Raw genomic sequence first — 25,500 nt, forward strand, 5'->3', positions numbered from 1 at the left:
AATTTTCAAGGCATCAGGTTGAACTTGGGCAAGGAAATCATCTGCTGATTACCACCTACCATTTCCCCTTGGCTGATAAATCAATAGTCCATGTTCAATACCACATGGAGCAAGCAGAGTGACAAAGGTGCAAAATAGACCCTGGGTGCGGGATTTCAATGTCCAATGCCAAGAGTGGCTTGGTTGCACCATTACTGACCAGGCTGGCTGAGTGTGAAAGGACATTGCTGTTGGATTGGGTCTCCAGCAGGTGAGAGAACCAACAAGAGGGGAAAAACCTACTTGATATCATCCTCTCCAGTCTACCTGTTGCAGATGCATTTGTCCATGACAGTATCTATAGGAGTGATTACCACACAGTCCTTGTGGAGTTGAAATCCCATCTTCATTGTGTTCTTTGGCAATACCACCATGATAAATGAGACAGACTGTGAACAGATTTAGCAACTCTGGTTTGGGCACCCATGAGGCACTGCAGGCTATCAGCTGCAGAATTGTACTCAACCATAATCTGCAACCTAGTGACTTGTCATAACTCCTGCTCTACCATCACCATCAAACCAGGGGATTAACTCTGCTTCAATGAAGTGTTTAGAGGGTATGCCAGTACAGCAGCAGGCATACCTCGGAATGAGTGATCGACCCGGTGAAGCTATGAGATAGGACTACTTGCATGCCAAATGACATGCAATAGATAGAGCTAAGCAATCCCACAACAAACAGATCAGATCTAAGCTTTGCAGTCCTGCCACATCCAGTTGTGAATGGTGATGGACAATTAAACAACTCACTGGAGGAGGAGTGGCTCCATAAATATCCCCATTCTCAATGATGAGCCCAGCACATCAGTGCAAAAGAGAAAGCTGAAGCTTTTACAGGAATCTTCAGCCAGAAGTACCTTGTGGATGATCCATCTTGGCTCTTCCAATGGTTGCCAGTCTTTAACCAATTCAGTTCATTCCATATAATATCAAGATCTGGCCAAAGACATTGGATACAGCAACGGTAGTACAGCTACAACACTAGCATCTACCTGACAATGTGGGGAAAATTGCCCAGTATGTCCTGTCCACAAGAAGCAGGACAAATCCAACCTGGCCAATTACCACCCATTAGTCTACTAATCATCCGCAAAGTGATGGAAGGGATAATTAACAGTGCTATCAAGTGGCATGCGTAGCAAAAACCTGGACAATTTTAGACATGAAAGTAAGTGGTCTTAGTAATTTTGTGAGTACATGGTTGGAAGCACTGGATGGCACCAACTGGGCTAAACAGTCTTGTTTAGCCTTGAACAGTTGTTAGGGAGAAGATTCGGAGTTGTTGGCCAGGGAATGGACTTCATTGTCATGAGCAAAGATGATGGTTTTCATTTCCCAATATTTAGTTGAAGTTTCTGCTTACCCAGAACTGATTTTCAGACAATCACTCTGATTTGGATGCAATGAATGGGTCAAATGATGCTGGTGAGGTACACCTGGGTGTCATTATTGTGCATGTGAAGCTGACGTTGTTTTCATATGATATTACTGAGGGGTTGTATGGGAATGGACGAAAGATGAAGCACTAGGACTCACTAGTGATTTTTTTTAAAAAAAAGTAAGAGTGGAAACAAAAGTTACTGCAACCAGGTAGGTAAGAATGCAACCAGATGGGAGTGGTTCCACCCTGCTAGACGAGGTGATTGAAGAGAAGCTTATGATGTCATTTTGAAGAATAGAAATCAAGCGTATCTTTGCATTCCAGAACTATGATGGAGTAATGAGTAACTTTAATAGATGAGAACAGAACCTGATTGTGATTTATATAGTCCAAACAGATATGGCAGTGAATAAATAAACCACTTGTCCACGATATCTTTTCATGTCCACGTCTCTTGGGCAAGAAGGAATGGAGACCATAGAATGGAACAGACCTCTACAATAAGATGGACTCTTGACCTTGCAATCTACCTCGTCATGGCCTTGCATCTTATTGTCTGCCTGCATTGCACTATCTCTGTAACTGTAACATTATATTCTGCATTCTGTTATTTCTTTTCCCTTCTACTACTTTGATGTACTGATGTGATGTAATGATCTGTATAGATGACATGCAAAACAAGGTTTTTTCACTGTACCTCGCTACATGTGATAATCTGTTTACATTGATATGACATAGCATCACAGAGGCTTAAATATTTTTCCATGTAATAACCTTAATTACATGGATTTTAAGCTAAAAATTTCCTGTGAAGTTCAATTACCGCTAAGTTTGAGGGAAATGCTTATGTTGAAGATGTAAATTTGATGATAAAATTGAGCAGTAACTAAATGGTGAGGTGATTAATCTGGCATTTAGGACATGTTTCAAATTGCTCCTATTACTTAGTTTTGTTTGATGCTCGGGATCCCACCCCCTGCATATCTAGTTTAAGCCCACACTAGTTGCACTAGCAAATCTTCCTTCCAGTATATTGGTCCCCCTCCAGTTCAGTTGTAACCCATCCCCCTTGTACAGGTCACCTCTGCCCTAGAAGAGATCCCAGTGGTCCAAAAATCTGAATCACTGCCCCTTTTTCGGTTGATTCAGTATACATCAATATGGTATACAACAAACTGAAATAGGCAGGACATCTCCTACACTATGAAACAGTCACAAAGTTGTCATGATGAGGAATTAAGAGAAATCATTATTTTAAGTCGTTTGTGTAATCACATTCTTAAAATGTGTCATCCTATTCTCCCCCTTCCCCCTGCATCAAGACAGCTTAAGAAATATATCACCATTCCCTTATTGTAACTGGGGCCACTGTAGTTCATAAAGGCCTTTAGTTTACTTAGGATATTTGAAAATGGGCATTATGTGCAGCTTTCAGTGCTGCTGTCTATTTTATGCAAGTGGAAGGGAGTTATACCCAGCCACCATACTGCAAGTTACAGTATGCCTACTCTGAAGTTATCAGCAGAAGAAAATGGAAATTAAGCATTGAACTTAATTGAGATTTGCATCTCACTGCAAAGGGTATATACAAATTTATTAAATCTTTCCTTTTCCAAATATCTATATAGTGGCTAATGGTTATAAAAACAACCCAAATTAAAGATGTGAGCAGCTGTCCTTAGAATGATGCAAAATAGGAGGTCATTTAATGGAGCTGTAAATTTTATCTAGTTCTCTTTTTAAAAATGGCTTCTGATTCTGCTTCCCATCACCCTTATAAGCCCTTACCTTCACAGATTTGCCAATCATCTTGATACCCAATCTGTGTCCTGATTACCAGCCCTTCTGCTGGAAATACATAAGGAAGATTTAAAGTTTCTGATAAGTTTTAAGGGGTTGGTTGGAATCCTCACTAAGAGGATTTGCTGTTTATTTGAATGCTTTATGATAAAGATTTAAAAGCTTCTGCAGTAGTACTTAAAGAAATTTCTTGGCAAGAGTTCTGAATATTTACATTGATTCTGACCTTTTGGTTTATGATTAGTGATTCTTTGAAATATGAATTCAAAAAGCTATTGGTGTGCAAGGTATTTTGGATACAAGTATAAACAATTGTTTCTACAACAAGGTCCATGCTTGTATTTATAGTAATCCTTCAATCATGTTTTCTTGTGTTATACAGTTCCAACAAATGAAAGTATAATTTTTTTGTATTGTAAACATATTTAGATGCAGGTGAATTTGTACAAAGATACCATTAAGTTTTGACCATCTCCTAAATAATGCATACCTGTCAAGCAAATTTGTTTTATAATGAAGGCTTGTTTGGCTTGTATCAAAATTTAAGTTGTCCCAAGTATGTGGCACACAGCTTGGAGTACCATTTTAAAAACCTGTAATTTATCTATTGAGTCAAAATGGTTTGTTTAAAAAAAAATAAACTACAATATTATGTTCAGAGGCTTTTTTTTTTAAACCCTAGAGGATGCCAGCCCCCATCAGATTGAGGGAGCTAATCCGGACTATCCGGACAGCCAGGACTCAGGCTGAGGAACGAGAGATGATACAGAAGGAATGTGCTTCAATTCGTTCTTCATTCAGAGAAGAAGATAACACTACCGTTGTCGAAATGTGGCAAAACTATTGTATATGCATATGCTAGGATATCCTGCACACTTTGGACAGGTAATCTGGGGTAGTTTAAAAAAGAATAAAGTGAGGATGTGGTTCTATTTATCAAATTTATTTTGTTCTGATTAGCAAGCAATGAATATTTGACTAAATAGTTTGTTCTTGTGTTTATCTCTGAATTGCTCTCAGATTTAAGAAATGTCACCGTGTTAACTAAATGTTGAAGAATTGAGTTACACAGACTAGGACAGCTACAGCAATGTACATGGCATAAATATTGGATTGATATTCATTGAAAAGGTGATTTTTGGGTATGCCATTGAAAAAAGTTTCCATTCCTCTGAATTAGTGAAGAAGAATAAATGTCCTTTCTTGTTTCATGTTTGGTGGACATCCCACTTCAGGGTGTAGGTCACCTGGATGTTGAGAGTAGACTTGGGTTTTGGTGCTTGAAACAGCATGAAGCATTTAATCTGCTAACTAGTGAAATGTAGCCTTTGCAAAGTTGGAATATGTGAAGGGAAGAAAATTCATGGGGAAAAATTCATGAATTTTAAATATAGTTACTCCTTTTTATACAAAAAAAGCTTTGCATGGTATTTCCTGAATCTACCAGGTTTTCCTCATCCTTTACCTTTTTTTTTATATTAAGTGTCTTGATTGCTTAGTTACATAAATTTTGACATTGGTTCTCTTTTATTGTTGGGATTACTTATTGAGTTGCCTGTTATTTACACATCTCAATTACAACTTATAAATGTATGGCAGTATTTTGTAACTGATAAAGCTTTCTGGCTTTAGCACTGTTTTATGATGGACTACAGATTTGACTTTGAGTAAGTAACAAAATATGTCTAAACAGACCAGAAACTCATTATACTACGAGCACTTTTCAGTGTCTTGCAGTTTTTTTTTAAAACAAAGTTAATTTTGTAATCAACATTTCAGAGCCCAGAGCCTAAAAAATTGTCTGTCTTGCTGGAATTTGGTGAAGTAGCTTCAACAGTCCTGTTTCTTTTGAATGTTAACGCATTGATTTGTGATGTTTTAAGTATTTTGAGGATGTTTTGTTTATTGCAGCTGGAGTGCCTAAAACTGATAGCCTCACAGAAATTTACAGACAAACGAATTGGTTATCTAGGTGCAATGTTACTGCTTGATGAACGGCAAGATGTCCACTTGCTCATGACAAATTGTATTAAAAAGTAAGTACTGACTTTTAAACAATTAAACTTGGTATTGTGATGTTAAGCATGTAATATTTGCATAATAGCGGTTCATTTCACCAACTGAAGGCTGAAATTCTGTGTGTAACTTATTACTGTTTGGTTAGTCTAAAAGTATATCAATGTAAATGCTTTGGGTTTTTGTTTTCAATTATGTTCAATTTGTATTCCTTTTGATCTAACCACTTCTAAATCAAGTTTCTGTTATTTGTAAATTTTATGACTATGGCTTGGGTGTTACTCTGCATTTAAGATTACCTCAAATGTTTGGTTTGTTGGGTTTGTGTGTTTATAGTTTATTAAAGCAATCTAACACTGAGCAGGTGGCCATTATATTGTTTCAAGGAACTGGGATGAGAAATCCAGAAACTGGGGTTGAAAGAAAGGGTATTCTAATAAGGAAGCAGCAATAATGGGCAGTATCCCTTTTTTTATGACTATATGGTGTAACTGTAGATCGATACCTATTATTTTATACTAGAACATTGAAGACAGCATCTGAAGTGGCAGACTGTATTGCTGTGATCACTTTAGAACATAGAATGATTACAGCACAATCCAGGCCCTTCGGCCCACAAAGCTGTGCCGAACATGTCCCTACCCTAGAAATTACTAGGCTTACCCATAGCCCTCTATTTTACTCAGCTCCATATACCAATCTAACAGTCTCTTGAAAGACCCTATCGTATCAGCCTCCACCACCATTTCCAGTAGCCCATTCCACGCACTCACCACTCTGAGTAAAAAAAACTTACCCCTGACATCTCTATATCTACTCCCCAGCACCTTAAACCTATCTCCTCTTGTGGCCACCAATTCAGCCCTGAGGAAAAGCCTCTGACTATGGATTGTTTATGGATTCTGACTTTGTTTATGGATTGCAGATCGAGTTATGTTCCATGGTCTGTTATTGATTTCCACAGTCACATATTAGTGAAGTTCTTAATTTCTATTTGTACATTAATTTTCCACATCCGTGATTTGTGGGGATGGGTTCAGAGAAGACCACAACCCATGTTGGGGGATTAAAGCCATGGGTGATCTGTATCCAGTCACTCAAGTTGACCTCTTGTGAATTCAGTTTGGCTTTCCAATCTTCATCAGGTTTGAAATTCACTTGCTGGTGATTAGAATGCATGGATCTGGAAGGGCTTGGTGCCTTCAGCTGCTGGCTGGGGTCATTAGGAGATCCTGGTGAATGGGGAAGTTTCTTTTCCTCATTTCTATGGGTTTTGCAAAGGACTGATGTCATGGCATATTGTTAGAGAAACTGTGGGCCAGAAATGACAATGAAAAGGCAATGTAGGATTTGGGGTTCTGCTGAAATGCTCCTTTCACATTGACTGGACTATTATATTTGCAGGGATGAATTTGGTGTTGATTGATCCCATATATTCAGTTATTCAGTCTGTTATTTCATATGGTTAAATTATTTCATTTTGTTGTTATTGGCAGAGATATGCTGCTTTTTCAGATGGTACTAATTGATTGTCACAACTCCAAGGTTAGATGCACGGATTCTGACAATGTTTGTTGAACCTCTGAAGTATTTTCTTCCCCACCAAAATGTACTACCTCCACTTATCTGCTTTGATTTTCATTTGCCATGTGTTCTACTGGTTCACCAATCATCTTATCTGTTACTTATCTGCCCCATTGTTTACCACAGTTGTCTCTTCTGAAAACTTTGTAAGAAAGGCATGATTTCAATCAGGTCATAATTATGTATCAAAACAAGCAGCAAGCTCCAGCATTAATCTTTGGGGGAACATCTCTGTTAGTCCATCTAGTCAGGGAAAATAACAATTTACCACTACTTTGCGTCTTTTATCCAATTATGTGTCATTACTCCCAACATCCCTTTAGTTCCATACGCTTCAATTTTGCAATTTTAATCTGTTGTTTGTTAAATGTTTGCCCTCATCAACTCTCTATTTATTGTATCTCAATCAACTAAAGTGAACTTGATTTGCATTTATTTTTTATTAATTATCCCATACTTTTCTATGTGATGAATAATTGTCTCATTTTATTTGCACAATTCTCACTGATGTCGGGCTGATTAATTGCCATTTTCAGCTCAACTCAAATCTTTTTTTGAGCAGTGTTGCCCTTCTTCAATCCTCGAGTATTCTGGCACCACCTCTAGCTAAGGAGCATTTATAAATTGTTGCTAATGATAATCCGGGATGCATCCTACCAGGTCCCTAACTTGGACTGGTACCAACCTTTAAGTGCTACTACCATATCTACTTTTTCAATATTGCTACCATGCCCTTCTTTTATTCCTACATGACCAGCATCGTTTACTGCCATGACAAGATTGGTGCAAAATACCCACTTTGTTCTTCACGCTTTGGAACCCCCAAGATTTCTTTCTTTTGCACACTTCTTTTGACAACCATTTAATATTATTTACCTTTTAATTCCCTTTATTCATTTTTGGTTCTATTCTCTGAATTCATTTTAATTTTCTATTGTTTTATCAACTGCACAATTCTCATTGGCATCCTGTTTAATATTAATTATATTTTTGGTCATCCAGGGAGCTTAGCTTGAATGCACTTCCTAGCCCCTTTGTGGAAATGCCCAGTCATACCCCAGCCCCTTCAAAATATTTCTATTCTTTCACTGTCAACTAATTGTCTAGCAGTTAACCTGTCTAGCTGGACCACCTCTGTTTTTAATTCTCTAAAGTTATCCCACTTCCATTTAAGCATTTTTATACTTAATTGCACCTTGACGTTTTCCATAACAATTTTAAACCTATTTTGTAAAGCAGTTCCCCAAATGCTCCTTGATTTGAACGGTTCCTCCAAGTACTTTTTTTTGTTTTCCTGAAGTACTAACATTGCTTGTTTCCTTGTTATGCTGGAATTATTTGATATCAAAATTCTTTTGTATGTCTTTCAGGCCTTCTCTCTTTGCCTAAATATCCTGCTATTTTACAAGTTTATTTTTGAATAATTAAATATGCTTCATTAAATCTTATTGAAAGGCAGGCACAAGTTATACTTCCATTTTAAATATTGAAGAAAATAGCATGAAGTAGCTGGATGTATTGAAATTAAGATTTTATGATGATGTACTGGTGTGAGTAATGAGCTAATTATTTCCATTAAAAATCCCTGCCACCAGTGAAGGTTTTAAGAAATAAGAACAGGAAATGCTGGAAACACTTAGCAGGTCATGTGGGGAAGGAAACAGGTAATTGCAACTGGGAAAGAGAAAAACAAGTTAATTTTAAGTAATAGAAAAGGTTTAAAGAAATGTTTTGAAGCTTATTCAGTTTAACCATACTAGTTGAGCTTTTTTCTGTCACTTTATCAATTACAATTTGAAACTAGTTTAAGTTTTTAAAAATGAAATATTTTATTCATTGACTTTGCTTTTTACCAGAAGTTTAATTGGAAAATTTAGTGATTTAGTCTATGACCATTTGGTGTACTTTTTCTGTGCTTATTGCATCTGGGGCTGCAGTTGTTTGGAGTTGTGAATGTACAGCATAATAGGGTGAAGGTTTCTAATTTTAATTGTGCCAAATCCTTTTACAAAAATTATTATATATCTATAGAGGTCGTCAAAGGATAAAGTAGGATGTAAATCAGTTACAGTTATGGGTGGAGAAATGGCAGATGGAGTTTAATCTGGGCAAGTATGAGGTGTTGCACTTTGGGAGCTCAAATGTAAGGGAAAAGTATGCAGTTAATAGCAGGACCCCTAACAGCATTGATGTACAGACAGATCTTGGGATCCAAGTCCATACCTCCCCAAAAGTGGCAATGCAAGTAGATAGAGTGGTAAGGAAGGCACATGGCATACTTGCCTTAATCACTAGGGGCATAGAGTATGAGTCAGGAAGTCATGATGCAGTTGTGTAAAACTTGGTTTAGGGCACACTTGTAATATTGTGTGCAGTTCTGGTTGCCTCGTTACAGGAAGGATGTGGAAGCTTTGAAGAGGGTTCAGAAGAGGTTTACCAGGATGCTGCCTGGATTAGAGGGTATTATCGATAAGGAGAGGTTGGACAAACTTGGATTGTTTTCTCTGGTGTTTTGGAGGCTGAGGGGAGACCTGATAGAAGTGTGCGCGTGTTTGTATATATACATAACATTATGAGGCATAGATAGGGTAGGCAGTCAGAATCTTTTTCTCAGGGTAGAAATGTTGAATACTAGAGGACAAATTTTTTTACACAGTGGTAGGTGCCTGGAATTTATGTGGAAGCAGATACGATAATGGCTTTCAAGAGGCTTTTAGATAGGCACATGAAAATACAGGGAATGGAGGGATATAGTTCATGTGCAGACAGAAGAGATTAGTTTAATTTGGCATCATGCTCTGCACAGACATCATGGGCTGAAGAGCCTGTTCCTTTGCTGCATTGTTCTAATGTTCGATGTAACATGCAGTAAAGGGGTTGCTTTAATGGGCAGATCATGCTCAACCCAGTTCTTGCATTCATTCCTTGTACAATCCCTATGGCTATATTAATCTTTTAATCTGATACATTAAAAAATTGACTTTAATAACAAAATTAGATATTTATAAATGTATTTAAGTGATATAAATTAAGTAAAAACATTAATGGTATGCTTTTCAAAAAAAATATAGAAACCACTTTTCATTCCAGGCCAGGTGAATGGAGCTAAGCTACAGAAGTGAGTCCCGTGGTACTGCATGACTGAGCTTTGTTCCTGAACTCAATGCTAAGTCTAGAAGGAAAGCAGGAGATCAGAATTCCATCAGGTTAAGTGACAAGTTTTGGAGTTAGCTATAACCTAGACTTCCAACACAGTCAAGAGTTTATCTGAAACCTTTATTTCAGGGTCATTAGTGTATGAAATGTTTGTGGTTTGTGACATGCTGAGGTTGTGGTGTTCCATTTATGCAGGTCAAACCACCTTGTGCAGCATGTTCATCCTGTAAGGAAGTTAAAGACTTCAGCTGTATTGGTGAAAGTATCAAATGACAAAGGGATGTTTTGCTGTTTATATCCATCTGGACTGTTGCACATGTTTGAGTAATCAACTGAAGTAGAATGGGTAGCATGGGTCAGGTTACCTTCAGGTTACTGCCAACCTTGGCTCAGTCTCTGCTCACAAGAAATTGTACTTCATAAGAAATACTAAGACTAACAAATCAGTGTGGATTAGGCTTCATACTTCATGACTGATAGGAATTTGGTGATTGTCATTATTTACAAGTGTTCAGTGGTGGAGTTCCAACTGAAACATCGATTCTTTTCAGGGGAAGGAAAAGGGAAGATAGGAACTACAAGGAAATAAAATGAAGCCAGCATTCCTTCAAAATTGATTGTACTTAGTCCTTGAACAATTCCTGTTCACTTGGCAAATTTTAATCTATTTTAAAAGCTTAAACTAGCACGAAGGAGGTGAATATCTTTCAGAGCCACCTTTTTGATTGATTCTGACTCGTATCTGGATGCTCAGTTGAGGGAGCAATCAGGATTGGTGTTGCTAATGACTGCTGCACCCTCTGATCAAATAAAAGGAAGGAATAACCAGAGAATTAAGTTCAATTGTGAAACTGAATCATAATTCTACATTGAGCCTTTTAATTTTGTTTTGCAGTGATTTGAATCATAGTACTCAATATGTCCAAGGTTTGGCACTCTGCACACTTGGCTGCATGGGATCATCGGAGATGTGCAGAGATCTTGCAGGAGAAGTGGAAAAATTACTAAAGACATCCAACTCCTACCTAAGAAAAAAGGTAAAAATTTTTTTGGTCTTACTGCACTGTTAATTATAAGGCAGTTTTTAATTTCTTCAAAAAAACTACTAATTTAGTTAGAAGTGATATTCCTTTAACGAAGCCATGCTTGCTTTCTTTAATCAATCCACATTTGTCCAAGTACAGGTGATACAAACATACCTATTTGGTTGACAATGAGGATGAAAGCAACAAATTGCCAGAGATATCGATCGTTAGTAAAGGGACAATAAGGAAGCGCAGGGTAATTAATTTGCAGAGAACTAGCAAGGCAAAGTAATGAACCGTCAGTAACAAAACCAAGAAGGAGAGGGAGTTTGGAGTATATGTCACACAGATCTCTGAAGGGACATGAACTGGTAGATAAGAGGTTATGGCATATGAGATACTGACATGATTACACTTGAAAAGGTAGGGATTGAGCAATGATCGTCAGCATGGATTTGTTAATGGGAGATCCTGTCTGATTAATTTGAGTTGTTTGAAGAGGCGACTAAATAAATTGATGGCCCTGCAGTTGATGTGGTTTACATGGACTTCAGTAAGGCCCTTGACAAGGTGCCACATGGAAGACTGGTCCAAAAGGTTAGAGCCCATAGGATCCAAAGCAAGTTGGCAAATTGGATCAAAAACTGACTTGATGGTAGAAGACAAGGTGATGGTGGAGTGTTTCTGTTGTGATTGGAATTGTGTGACCAGCAGTGTACCACAGGGACCTGTTCTATGACCTTTGCTTTTATATACATGAATGATTTAGAAGTGAATGTAGGGGATATGATTAGTAAGTTTGCAGATGATATGAAAATAGGTTGTGGTATTGATAGTGATAGTGATAGATGATAGTCTTAGGCTGGAGAATGATATTGATCAACTGTTAAGTTAGACAGAGCAATGGAATTTAATCCTGATAATTGTGAGGTGATGAATTTTGGGCATCCAACAAGGGTAAGAGACAAAATGAGTAGTAGTTCCATAAGGATTATTGAGTGTCACAAACCAGCAACAAAAGAAACACACTGAGCATGATTCAGTGTTAAAAAATTTTATTAATCACTACTTATGATAATAGTAAAATAAAAGTTAAAAATGTTAGTATGTTAGAATTCAAGAATGTTAAACCTCGAACGTTAACCCCAAAACTAAACTCTTCGTGTGTGTGTGTGGACAAAGTCCAAAACTCCCAGTTCCTGAATGGTTCTTAAAGTTCAGTTCCGCAAGCCATAAGGTGAAACATGAGCAAGGGCTTCTTCAACAACCACCGTTGTCTGAAGATAAGATGTAGATGTAGAAAAACATAGAGAGAGTACATACGAAATCCAAATGTTCCACGATGGAACCCAAACGACACTTCAGTGTTTACTCGGTAGTGACTTCCTCACCCCGAAAGCATCCGAACCGTGGTCGTCCACACATAAATACCTGTTTCCTTCTACAGGTCAGCAACAAGTGAACTCCACCGGATTACTTCCAACTTCCATACATGGGTTTCAGTGGCAAACACAGTTATTGTTTCTCATCCATCGATAGAGAAAACAAGCAGGCTGGTGTCTCTCTCCCTTCTCTCTCTCTCTCCTTCTTCTTCTTCTAACCTCTTCAACAACGTCATTACGTCCTTTATCTTCTATTGACGTAAGCACGCCCCACACACACACACACACACTCTATCTTAAAGGGACTTTCACTGAGTCCGTAACATGAGGAACAGAGGAAGGGACCTTGGTGTGGAAGTCCAAAGATCCCTGAAGGTGGCAGCACAGGTAGATAGGGTGGGTGAAGATGGCATACAAAACACTTCATTAGCCAGGGTGTAGAATGTAAGAGTAGGGAGGTCTTGGTCAAACTTTATAAAATGTTGCTTCGGCCACAGCTACATGATGAGAAGTACACGATTGCACTGGTATGGCTGCAGAGGAGATTGACCACGTTGCCTGGGATGGAATTTTTCAGTTATGAGGAGAAACTGGAGAGGCTGGGTTTGTTTTTCTTAAAGCAGAAGAGGCTGAGGTGTTCAAAATTGAGAGGCATAGCTATGGTAATAGACATGAGGCTGTAGTTTGAAAAAAGGAACAGGAGACCTGAAATGGACATGTTTTAGAAGCATCTGGTCAAGCACTTGAATCGCTAAAGAATTGTAGGATGTGGGCAAAGTGCTGTTAAGCGAGATGAGTGTAGATGGGTACTTGATGGTTCCATAGACATGGTGGGCCAAAGGCTGTACTCTGTTTTTAAAAGGAAAGTCATAGAGATTAAGGTAAAATTGGTTAAGCCACAACTCAAGTGCTGGGAGCATATATTCAGAGAAGACTAATGAGCTTGTGGCCAGGCATGGAAAATTTTTGAAATGTCCTGAATGGTGGGTGGGAAGGCCGCAATTTTCTCAGCAGCAAGGCCGATAATTTTGTTACATAGAATTATGACTGTCAATTAATTGCTTTTAACATTTAGTTAATGTCAAGTTGAGTTTATTGTCATAAGCACAGGTGCAATGAAAAACTTGCTTGCTGTAGCATCACAGGCACATAGTATTTGAGTCACAACATTCATAAGGAAAGCATGTTAATCATAAATTATACTAAACTAATAAAGAAGGACCACAAGTGGACAAAAAATAACAGAGTCCATTGCAGTGCAAAGTGAAATAATGCAATTGCAAATTAATGCATTAATTGCTTGCACTAACCAGAGTTTTTAAAACTTGACTTTTTTGGTCCACTGGCCTGGCATATTTCTTTACCATCCTCTGACAGACATTGCATTTCTGGACCATCCTCCAAAAGAGAATGCGATTGAAAGCCCCCGCCCTGACAATGTTTTTCATACCATCTCAATGATGGAAATGTCAACAACTGCCTGATCTGATCTGCCAGGGGTGCTGCCAATAGATCTGCTGGGGTGAGGGTGTAGGGCAAAGAGGAAATGAGCCTTGGCATTGGGACTGATGGAAATCTCCCTCCCTTGCATCTCGTATGACTTGGGACTAAGAGAAGGAGATGGTGACTCAGCCCCTCAGACTGCTTTGCCATTTAATAAAATGACTGATCTGACTGCAAACTCAACTCTGCATACCTGTCTACCCTGGTAACCTTTCTCCCCTTTTGCTCATCATATATTTATCTGCCTCTGACATTTTAAAAAAAAGTTCAAAGGCACTGCTTCCACAGCCTTTTGAGGGAGTGTTCCAAAGATTGATGACCCTCTAAGAGAAGTTTGACTGAAGTGGGAGACCCATTTATTTTAAAATAGTGGCCCCCTAATTTTGAATTCTGCCACGGGAAACATCCTCTCCATCCACTTTGTCAAGACCCCTTGGAATCTTTTGTATTTTGATCAAGTCCCCACTCATTCTTCTAAACTCCAGTAAATGCATGGCTAACCTAGCCAGCCTTTCCTCCACAAGACAACCTGCACGTTCAGGTATTAGCCGACTAAGCCGTTGAACTGCTTCCAACACATTAGCATCTTTCTTTAAATAAGACCACCGGTACTGTACACAGTACTGCAGATGTGATTTCACCAATGCCTTATATCGCTGAAGTATAACCTTACTACTTTGTTATTTAATTCAACAACAGTCTGTTACCCCAGATTCCTCTGCAGTCTATTATTAGATATGCACATTTATTTTTTTCCTGCCTAAATGGACAATTTAACATTTTCCCACATCATTTTTCCAAATCATTGCTCATTCACTTAACCTATCTATATCCTTTTGTAGTCTTCTTCACAACCCGAGTTCCTTAGTATCTTTGTATCATGAGCAAATTTAGCAACTATACCTTCAATGTCTTCAAGTCATTTATATATCATAAAAAGCCGATGCTCCAGCACTCCATTCCTGTTCCATATCATTGTTAGATTATGCCAACCAGAAACAGTTAATAATTTGTTAACTAGTTAATTTTTGATCAGCACCAGAATGTTACTTCCACCTTCTACCTCCTCCTCCCCTATCCCAATCCCTCCTTCCCTGTCCCTTGGTGCCCATGTTGTGCTCCCCTTACGCCCCCACCTCCAGGGCCTAATTGTTCTTTCACTGGAACCCAACCTTGTTTTTGTAATGAATTTTGGTCCTCTGGATTTGTCAGCAAGTACTGGAGTCAGAGCACAGAAGCCACAACTTTGGTACAACCAGTGCACTTTGGCCCATTTTAACTGTTCCAAAGAACACAGGTACTACTGATCATTTCTTGTGCTTTCATTCGAATGGTTGATTTAAAGAGCAGAAACTTAGTTTTGTACTTACTTGTACAAAAGTGATTTTTTTGGGGTGCATTTAAAAGGTACATTACAATATTTAATAAATACAACATAATTACATAACTTGCTAGATTTTAACAACAAATTGTGTGTGGGCCTGTTTAAGTTTATATTTAAAATGTTTGCTTGCAAAGTTTTTACATTGTACTTTGAAAATCAAAGATTGATTTTTTTTTTCAGGCAGCATTGTGTGCAGTGCATGTAATTAGGAAAGTGCCTGAACTCATGGAAATGTTTCTGCCAGCTACAAAAAATCTGCTGAATGAAAAAAATCATGGTAAATTTTCCACTTTAAACATATGTCATTATATGCTAAATTATATTAATGTTTGAAAGCTGATTTCTTTGTAATATAATGCAATTTCATTTGTTAAGTTTGTGTACTTAAAATGCACGTATTGCTATTAATAAAGTTACCCCTATTAATGCAGGCTATTAAAGCAATTGCACATTAACGTGTATTTATCTTGATTCATTAATTGCATGCCAATGAGAAAATGAAGTTTTCAAAACATAGCTCCACTGTAGTTTTGGGCCATTTTTGACCTGGCACGTCATGTCAGAGCTTAGGAAACACCTCGTGTTGTTAGAATTGTGCAGCACAAAAGCGGGTCCTTTGGCAAACTTGTCCATACCAATTGTGATGCCTATCTACGCTAATCTCATTGGCCTGGATCTCCCTACTCCTTTCCAATCCAAGTACCTCTCCAAATGCCTATTAAATATTGTAATTTTATCTGCCTCTACCAGTTCCTCTGGCAGCTCATTCCACATAACCACCACCCTCTGTGGAAAAACTTGTTCTCTTCGCTGAAAATCTCTGATCTCTTCCCTGCATGCTGAACTGTCTCCTTCCACCACTTCTTTCCCAATGTAAGAGTTCAGATTAACCCTGTCCCCTTCTTGACAACCATTGTACTTGCTCTGCTGAACTCCAGAATTGCAGGTAATGGCTCTGATTCCCACCACCCTTCAATCTCTGTAGAAGCAAGAGAGAAAGGAATTTATTAAGATTCTTCTGATTTGACAATGTCTCCTCATAAACAGGTAACATTACACCTAATCCCATTGTAGACAACTAGAATTGATTTTTTTCTCTGCAAATTTCTTATTTTCCAGATATGTGGCTAATTATAGTTTGACTGCTATAAATCCCACTGTTTCTATGGGATGTACTGTGTGAGAGTAAACTTAACACAACCAAGGAATCACTGAAAAGTTGGGCATTTGACTCTTAAGGAATTTAAAAGTATGGATTTTGATAGTTGGGTGGTCCAGATAGATGATGGATGTCTGTGCTTTTTAATGCAATTTAATAAGTCAGAAACTCATTTATAGGAATCATTTCAGGCCCTTAGAGGAAATGTACCTCTTATGTAGCACTTGAAGAGCCATAATTGCTCATTAATGGAAAATTATAATGGGACTGAGATTAAAATTAATACAAACTGTAGAGTTTGTCATGCATCTAACTGGGCAACATCAAGCCCAGTCTTGGTGCCTGAAAGAGAAAGTATTCCCTTGAATGATGACTCCACACTTTGAAAACTATTAAGAATGGCAGACATTAGGAAGGAAGAAACTAAACTGAGCTTTATTAAAAATTGAACATTTCTGTAGTGCAGTTATATTTAATCCAGAATACATTCTCAACTATTAATTTTAAACTAGTCTTCCTGTGGTATAATGTTTATTCCCTATTCCAGGTGTCCTTCACACATCTGTCGTACTTCTCACTGAAATGTGTGAGCGAAGTCCTGACATGTTGGCACACTTCAGGAAAGTAAGTAACCATACTTGTATGTTCCTTATTCTACTTGCAGTTTTTAATTTGTTTATACACTCCTGCAGTTGTGGTTGTAGACTAAACTAATTTTAATTAACAAATAATCATCCCATTGTATTTCTGTGCAAGCTGGCACTCTGGCTAAAATGTCAAATTCACTGCTAGTTGAATTCATGGATCAATTAGTAGAAACCAATAAATTGCACCCATGAACTATATATGCAAGATCACATTTGTAATAGTTATTAAGTTAAAATATAATTAAATATTAAATTATTACTACAGGGGTTGAATTTGAATTCCCTATAGAATTGTTGATGAAAACACTTTGTTATATTAATATCATGTACTTGTTACTTAATTTATTTTGGGGTGTTGCAGATCCTTCATATAAATATACCCTTCATTTTCTGGGATGGACGCAGCTCCAAAAGCAACCTAAGACCATCCAGGAGAAAGCAGTCTGCTTGATCAGCACCCCATCCGTCACATTAAACATTTGCCTCCACCACTGGCATACCATGACTGCAGAGTGCTCCAAATACACTCCTGTTATTGCCCAGACTATTCCAATAGCCTCTCCCAAACTTGTGACCTGTTTGAGGAAGACAAGAGCATCTCCACCTGCATATCCTCCTCCAAGTTGCACGGCACCCTGACATGCTAGTATATCAGCCTTGCTTCATTTTTGCTAGATCCAAATCCTATAATTTCCTACCCAAAGCACTGTAGAGTACCTTCACAAGAAGAATCTCAGTTTAAAAAAAGTGGCTCCCCACCACCATCTGAGGTTCACTTGGACTTTGGCAATGATTATTTCTAATGGCTGCTTGCTAAAAAAAAATGAAGAAACATCCTCTGTCGGAGAATGGTTAGTTTAACTTTAGCTCAACACTTACCAGGATGTGGCAAGATTATTCCCTGTTCCATGCTTTCTCTTATCATTTTAAAAAAAATCGGTCCAACGCATAATCTCATCAAATGCCTTCTAAATAGTGTAATGAATCTCAGCTTTGAGTTATTATTTCCAGCTTTGAGTCTCCTAATTGAGGTACAGTTAACTTATGGAACAGAAGCAAAGAATTTCTTCATGGTATTATGTACAAATAGAACATATCAGGAAGTTGTAATAAGAGAAGAACTGGGGCTCCTTTCACTTAAACATTACCCTACTAAGTAGGGTAATGAATCTCTGGAATTCTCTGCCAAGCCTCCAGGGTGATGGTGGCCAAATCCTTAAATGAATTTAAGGTAGAGATAGATAAACATTTGAAAGACTGAGGAATTGAGGGTTATGGGGAACTAACACAGAGGAGTTGAGGCCAGCATAGATCAGCCATGATCATATTGAATGGTGGGGCAGCCTTGAGAGGCCTCCTGGCCTACTATTCTTGTGTGTTCTAAAAGTCTATATAAATGACTTCAAATGGACACTCCCCATCCATTATGCTACTGACCTCAAAATTTTGGACTGGATTGGTTAATGTGGTCAACCTTTCACAAATTCATGCTAATACCTTGACTTGTTCACATATAATTAAGTGCATGGGAGTACTTTCCCTGATGGTACTTTCCATTTATTTTCCAACAACTGATGTTACAATGGAAGGTAGGTAGATACTTGCGTACTTCCCAAATAACCAAGCAACAGTGGAAATTTTCCAGTGCAATGCATGATTCATGAAACTAGAATGCTTTGGAAGTTAGGAGTATACCCTAGGTGGAAACAATGAGACCTGGAGATTTGCACTGTTATTTTCTCCATCACAATTATATTAAAAAAAACTGTCAATAAATAGGACCCCTCCCCTCCAACCCTGTTTATTTTAGTCCTTCTTCTGACTCTTGTACTCTTGCTTAACTGCAAGGAGGAAAGTGCTAATTTATCTATTTTGGCACTCCTTTTGTCCATTCTGTTATAAATTGCATTTGTCTTCAGTGGTCCCACACTCACCATTATCACTCTCTGACACATTCTAATATTTGTTTGCTCTGGTCCTTGAAAGTTTTTGAATTTTTCTACATGACTTTTTGATTTCTCTCTTGGTTGCCATGTCCAGAGATTGACTAAAATTCATCAGGGAAATTTGGCATGTTTTCCTGAAACTTTCCTAATGGAAATTCTCCAATATAACAGCATGGTTGATAAAACAAGAATGCTTTGGAAGTAAGTAACTAATACCCTGGTTGGAAACACTTGTACGTGGCAGTTTGTCCCATTACTTTCTCCATCACCATTATTTAAAAAGTCCAATAAATCCAATGAACCACAAATCCATTAAATAGCACATTTCCCTCTCTCCTCTTTCCCCCTTTTCCCCCCCCCACCCCCCCCCCCCCCCCCCCCCCCCCCACCCCCCCCCCCCCCCCCCCCCCCCCCCCCCCCCCCCCCCCCCAAACACACACCATTACTAAAAAAGTGTTAAAGCAAAAAGGTAGAGACCTAGGAAGAGGATAGCCTGAAAGGTAGATTGCTTTCATGTCAAAATATTTTCCAGATTTCCATCAAGAAATTTATGTCACAATGTCTTTTAGGTCAATTTGTTTTAAATAAGAGGGGAAAGATTTAAAGGGTACTTGAGTAGCAAGTTATTCGCACAAAGCGTGCGTGTATATGGAACGAGCTGCCAGAGAATGCTGTGGAGGCAGGTACAATTACAACATTTAAAAGACATTTGGACAGGTACATGGATAGGAAAGGTTTAGAGGGATATGGGAGAAATACAGGCAAATGGGACTAGCTCGGGCAAGTAACCTGGTTGGCGTGGACAAGTTGGCACAAGTTTTGCCCCAGCAAGAATGACCCTATTTGTGGAGTTTGGAAGAAAGAGGGCTGAACTTACTGAAACATAATTTGAATTCTGCAAATGTTATTGAACCCTGGTCAAGTACTTGGATAGGAAAGGTACAAGAGAGAGAAGGGCCTAATGTGGACAAATGGGATTAGCATAGAAAAGCATCATGCTTCGCATGATCATGGTGGACTGAGAGGGCCTGTTTCTGTGTTGTACAGTTAAATGGTTCTTTGATTTTAAGCAAGATCTCAAGGAGGCATGGCATGTTAAATGTTCAAATGCTGCCGCTAGTGGCAGAGTCCGAATCAAGGAGCATAGTTACAAGATGATGAGTCATTTAAAATGGGTGCATGGGAATTTCTCCTCATGGAATTCTCTACCCAGAGGATTGTGGAGGCTTGAATATTGGAGCTGTTTAAAGAGGAAGATCAGTTTTTGAAAATGTGGCAATTGAGGACTTATACGGAGGTGGCACAGAAGAGGAGTTGAGGCCTGGGGCATATCAGCCATGATTGTATTGAATGGCAGGGCAGGCTTGATGGGCCAAGTAACCCACTACCAGTACTATTTTCTTGTGTTCATTTATATTAATGAAAATAGATGCATATTTCTTGCATTCTTTAATATTTAAAGAAGGGGTTTGAAATTCTGTTTCGTGTGGGTGGGAAAAGGGTAATTTGTAGGTTTGCCTTTTGCTTTTTTTTGTCAAACTTCGATCTTCACAACAAAAACATAGACTGCTATCTGCTAGAATTGATTTTCTTTGAACATGTTTCCCAATATTCTCACAAGTATGTAATTTTTTTATTCATCTCTCATTGCAAATCCTACATGATTCTAGAATGAAAAGGTAAGATTTACATTCTGGAAATGAAAACTACACACTGCATGCTGGTTGGGGGAAATAAGTGTAAATTTATTGTTCAAGGCCAGTGTACATAATGGAAATCACTTTCTTAAATGTTTAATGTGCAAATAAGTATATCAAAATGTACTTATTTGAAGTTGTATTCTGATGCAGAAAAGAATGATTTGCTTGTTACATAAATGAAAATATAAACAATAAAATATACATTGCAAATCCTTGTTTAGCTGAGATTTTTAATCACTGATGTGGCCTTGTTTTTGTCAGTATGGTTCTATTGTTCATGAAGGCTTTAATTTTAAGGTTTTTGTTTCCAATATTGTTAATAAGTTCTGAGATCTAACACTTTGTTTTTTTCAGTTGGTTCCTCAGCTTGTTCGGATCCTGAAAAACCTTATCATGTCTGGCTACTCACCAGAACATGATGTCTCTGGCATTAGTGATCCTTTTCTTCAGGTCAGTCTTTGTGCTCCTTGAATCATTTCATAAGATTTGTAAATAAGGGAGGTGACATAATTCAATGTCATCTAGTGTCTTCATGATCTTCAGCTGGGTGGTTAATTTTGAGACCAACGTTATCTTTTAGTGGCACTGTGCTCCCAACTGTTTTGATTGTACTTGGAAGAACAATTCAACATGGTTTATAAATGCAGTGCAGCCTTCCTGACACAATTCATGTATTCACTGAAAGAGCTTCGGATGAGATAAATAACCCAATAAAGTCTAAGATTTGAGCTACTTGACTTGCCCACCAGCCTTACTATAGTATTGTGCAGTACTTTGCCAGCATAATTTTATATCTTTATGGGTGCACAAACTGTGTAACGTGATATAATGCTACACAACAAAAATTTTATATTTTATTTGTCTCTTAATATTATAAGCTGAATTTAAAAATTGATAACTTGGATTTCAGGATGTCATTGGTGAATTCTTAAAGCCATTTCATCTTGGAAAAAATATCTATTTTAACCATGGAAATTGAATGTCATTATTTATGGCTCATGGATCGGCCCCTAAAGGCTTACATCCCTTGCTGAATACAGTAGAAGCTTTAATTAACTCTCAGTTTTTCCTGTGCAATGCTCCATCTTTTATAGTTAACAATGCGGCGCGTGAATGAATGTTACCCCTTAAAGATATTGATCCTTGGTGCCTTGTGCTCAATGAGCTAAATGATAGTCACATAAAAACAAATTCTAGAAACACTCAGCAGGTCAGGTAGCACAAGTCGAAAGTGAAGCTGTTAATGCTTCAGGACCTAGATCCGTACCCAGTTCTGACAAAGTATTTAGAACTTGAAATGTTAAGTTTGTTTCTCTTCCCACTAATGCTGTCTGACTTGAGCTTTTCCAGCATTTTCTGTTTCAGATTTTCAGCATCTGCATCTCTTTATCATGATACGAGTTGTGGGTTATACTACAGGAAGTCCCTGGGTTACGAACGGGTTCCGTTTTGAGACTGTTCGTAACCCGATTTTGTGTGTAACTCAGAACAGTGTCCGCGCATGTGCACTTGGCCCGGGGATCACGGCCGCACATGGCCTTGGCCGGGGACCATGAAGGTCTGTTCGTAAGTACGGATGTTTGTAAGTCGGGGACTTCCTGTATTTGAAATTTAGTTCCATTAGTATCTACTTAAAAATAAAGGACTCATTATTGTACTGAACTGTCAGCCTTGTTTTGTGTGCATGGTTTTTGATGGGCTAAATTAATTTGCTTTAAGAGAAGAATTTGGTTTAAAATGGAGGAATAACTAAAGGGCATGATACTTGGTTCTGGATACTTATCAAGAATGACAATTTGATGTGCTTAAACGTGATCTTACAAATGGCTGGCTAGTAAGCAAGAAGTAGTGACCAATGTCATTAGGAATGAAAAAGGACGGATGCAAGACTTTGTGGTCTCTGAATTGGAAAATGGGTATTTAGTTCAAATATACTTGCAGTGCAATATTTGGAGAACAAATTATAGTCATTAGAGAAAGGTGAAATTTGCCAGTAGGGTAATAAGAGGGGTTTCTGAAAAATGTACAAGCATTGTTGCCATTCTCAATTCTGTGCTTTCTACAGCTACGTGGGTAGGGGAATTACTTGGTAAATGTGAAAGATTTTGGAAATGAATAAGTATTATTCCCAGCTTTGAGTCTCCTAATTGAGGTAAGTTAACTTATGGAACAGAAACAAAGAATTTCTTCAAGATATTATGTACAAATAGAACACATGAGAAAGTTGTAATAAGATAAGAAGAACTGGAGTTCCTTTCACTTAACCTGAGAAAATATGGAGACATTTAGATTTATGTAGGCTTTGGGGTTATCTTTTCTCATCTGAGTCAGCAACTGGTGGCAGAAAGATCAAAGATATATTGTTTTGCATGTGGCTTGCTGGGTTATGATATGCAACAGTGACCAAGGTTGAATTTGATTTGTAAGCAGAAGTAGATAAATAATTGGGGGGGGGGGGGGTGTTGAAGGAATCACATAGGCAAAAGAAAAATATTGCAAAAGCTGGAAATCTGAAAGAAACAAAATGCTGGAAGTCGGGCAGCTTCTGGAGAGTGAGAAATAGATTAAAATTTCAGGCCAATGACTTTCATGATGAGAGGTCATTGAGCTGAAAGGTCAACTGTTTCTCTGCCCACAGAAGCTACTTCATCTGATTATCTAAAACCTGTAATTTTTTATGTTTAAAAATTCTAAAGGCTTTGAATAAGTGACAAGGGGATGGATATAAGTAAATAATTCTGAAACTGATGTAAAAGTGATAAATTATAACTGTTGTAAAATTCTGGAATGGAATCAATCCCGAATCCTTGAGGATACTGATTTGTGGAATTGCAAAGTGCATTAATAAACTGAGCTGAAGGTACTTCAGTGGAGTTGACAGCAAAATAAAGCATGGTGCTGAGTGCCACAAAAGAAACTTTGTTCTACTGTTGTAAAACCTTTTACACTTGCACTGGTGTTGAGAACAAAGTTCAGTTAATGTCACCTTTTAAATATTTTTTAAAAAATCACTTTTTTTTTACATTCTAAATACTTTTTTGTCTAATTCTAGGTTCGAATATTGCGGTTATTACGAATGTTAGGAAGAAATGATGATGACTCAAGTGAAGCTATGAATGACATCCTTGCACAGGTGAACACAACCCATCAAAATTACTAATCATCCAGAGTTTATGTAAGAACTGGAAATAATCTGTTTTCAGAATGTGTAGTTGTGACTGGTGTCTGCTTGACTACATTTCTACATGCTTTTAAGTCTACAGATAAAAATGCAATTTAATCCTGACCAATTCCATTCTTTGTATAATGTAAATTTTTAAGGTAGGAAAATGGGAAAATCCTGACTAGCTACTGCTTGAGGCTTTTTCTGTGGCACGTAATCAGTGTCAATTTCATTTTTCTACTGTCTACATCATTTGCTGTTAGAATCTACCTGTATTTCCACGCACACATGAAATGATTTAAACCATTTTCTTTTAACAATTCATGCGCCTTAACTATTTCAGGACTTGGGGTGTATTGCCAGCTTGGGTTTCCTGCTCTAAGACTAATAGTTTTTTAACTCACCATCTTGTGTTATGAATCAAATTTCGCCTGTATTGCAGATCTGCACTGCATACCTAATGTTAAAAGAACTGGATGTAATTCTGCGAAAGGTTACGTTCAAGAGACTGTCATCCATTACTTTAAAATGGATCCAACACAAACTTGAAGATGGGATCAATCCAGATTTTAAAGAAATACTCTTGTGCTGAACGGAATGCTGGACTATCTTTTTCAAGATAGTTTGAGGAAGACTGAGATTTTCTTATTGTGTATTTTCATTTCCTAGGTTGCAACAAACACAGAAACCAGCAAAAATGTGGGTAATGCAATTTTATATGAAACCGTTTTGACTATTATGGACATCAAGTCAGAGAGTGGACTGAGGGTATGTAGCATAAGTGTTATCTTTTTGAGCCATCTTAATTACAAGGTCAAATGTGTAGTTCAAAATTTGTCTTGGGAATAAGGAAAATACCACTAAACTGCCTGGAGAAAGCACTTGAAATGTGCAAAAGGATATTTGGGATATTTGCTAAAGAAAAGAATAATGCTGCTCTGTGTTTTTGTGTTGGATCATCAAATATCTTAAGAAAATCTATATGAACCTCAAGCCAGTAAAAATGAGATGTGCACCAGTTTATGTACTGTTTGATATGATTTTGATTGAAAAAGGAAAAATGACTAGTCCAGTTTCCGTATGGAGGTTATTTGACTTAAGTTGGAGCCGTTCCTCTTTCTGGTGTTGTCAGATGATGAAACCATTGAGTGATCCACTGGCAGAGTTTTCTGTAACCATGCTGATCATCAACTTTCTGAGACAATATCTAACCAGAAAAAGGAATGTTTGGATGACTATCATGAAAAGCTGAAATTGTGTACGTTTGCCATTTTTCTTTAGATGAGTGGAACAGGTTCTAAAACTGTTCAGGCTTTCGTTCTTTAAAATAATTCATGGAAATCGTACTATATATAGCATACAAATTGTCTGGTTAATAAAAAGCACAATTAACCCCATCAAAATAATTACAATGTGATTTTGGCTGTGGTGGCCTTTGATCATTTTATTGTAGCTGTTATGTTAGTTTGGACAGACTTGTCCTCCTTTTGAAAGTGGTAGTGAAGGAACTATATTTTGCATCACTCTCTCTCAATTTACAGCATCCACAGCAAACATAATTTGGCAGTGCAATGGTTATTCAAATGTTATCAGTTTTACTGGACATGTGGATG

At 37.8% G+C, this 25,500-nt stretch overlaps 1 protein-coding gene and 1 non-coding gene across 2 annotated transcripts in view; both read left to right on the top strand.

The window, feature by feature from the left end:
* The first annotated feature begins 3,907 nt into the window (after positions 1–3,907).
* LOC127577163 (AP-1 complex subunit gamma-1-like) overlaps positions 3,908–25,500 on the top strand; it is a 71,405-nt gene continuing 49,812 nt past the window's right edge. The window contains 9 exon segments of the mRNA XM_052028106.1: positions 3,908–4,034; positions 4,037–4,107; positions 5,134–5,258; positions 10,874–11,015; positions 15,453–15,549; positions 16,979–17,055; positions 21,079–21,174; positions 23,777–23,857; positions 24,557–24,668. Coding sequence (XP_051884066.1) covers positions 3,908–4,034; positions 4,037–4,107; positions 5,134–5,258; positions 10,874–11,015; positions 15,453–15,549; positions 16,979–17,055; positions 21,079–21,174; positions 23,777–23,857; positions 24,557–24,668 — 928 coding nt within the window.
* LOC127577546 (small nucleolar RNA SNORD71) lies at positions 25,009–25,095 on the top strand. The gene has a single exon (XR_007957395.1). It is a non-coding gene; the product is annotated as a small nucleolar RNA SNORD71 (small nucleolar RNA).

This window comes from Pristis pectinata, chromosome 13, assembly GCF_009764475.1.
Source record: "Pristis pectinata isolate sPriPec2 chromosome 13, sPriPec2.1.pri, whole genome shotgun sequence".
In the NCBI taxonomy this organism is placed as follows: Eukaryota; Metazoa; Chordata; class Chondrichthyes; order Rhinopristiformes; family Pristidae; genus Pristis; species Pristis pectinata.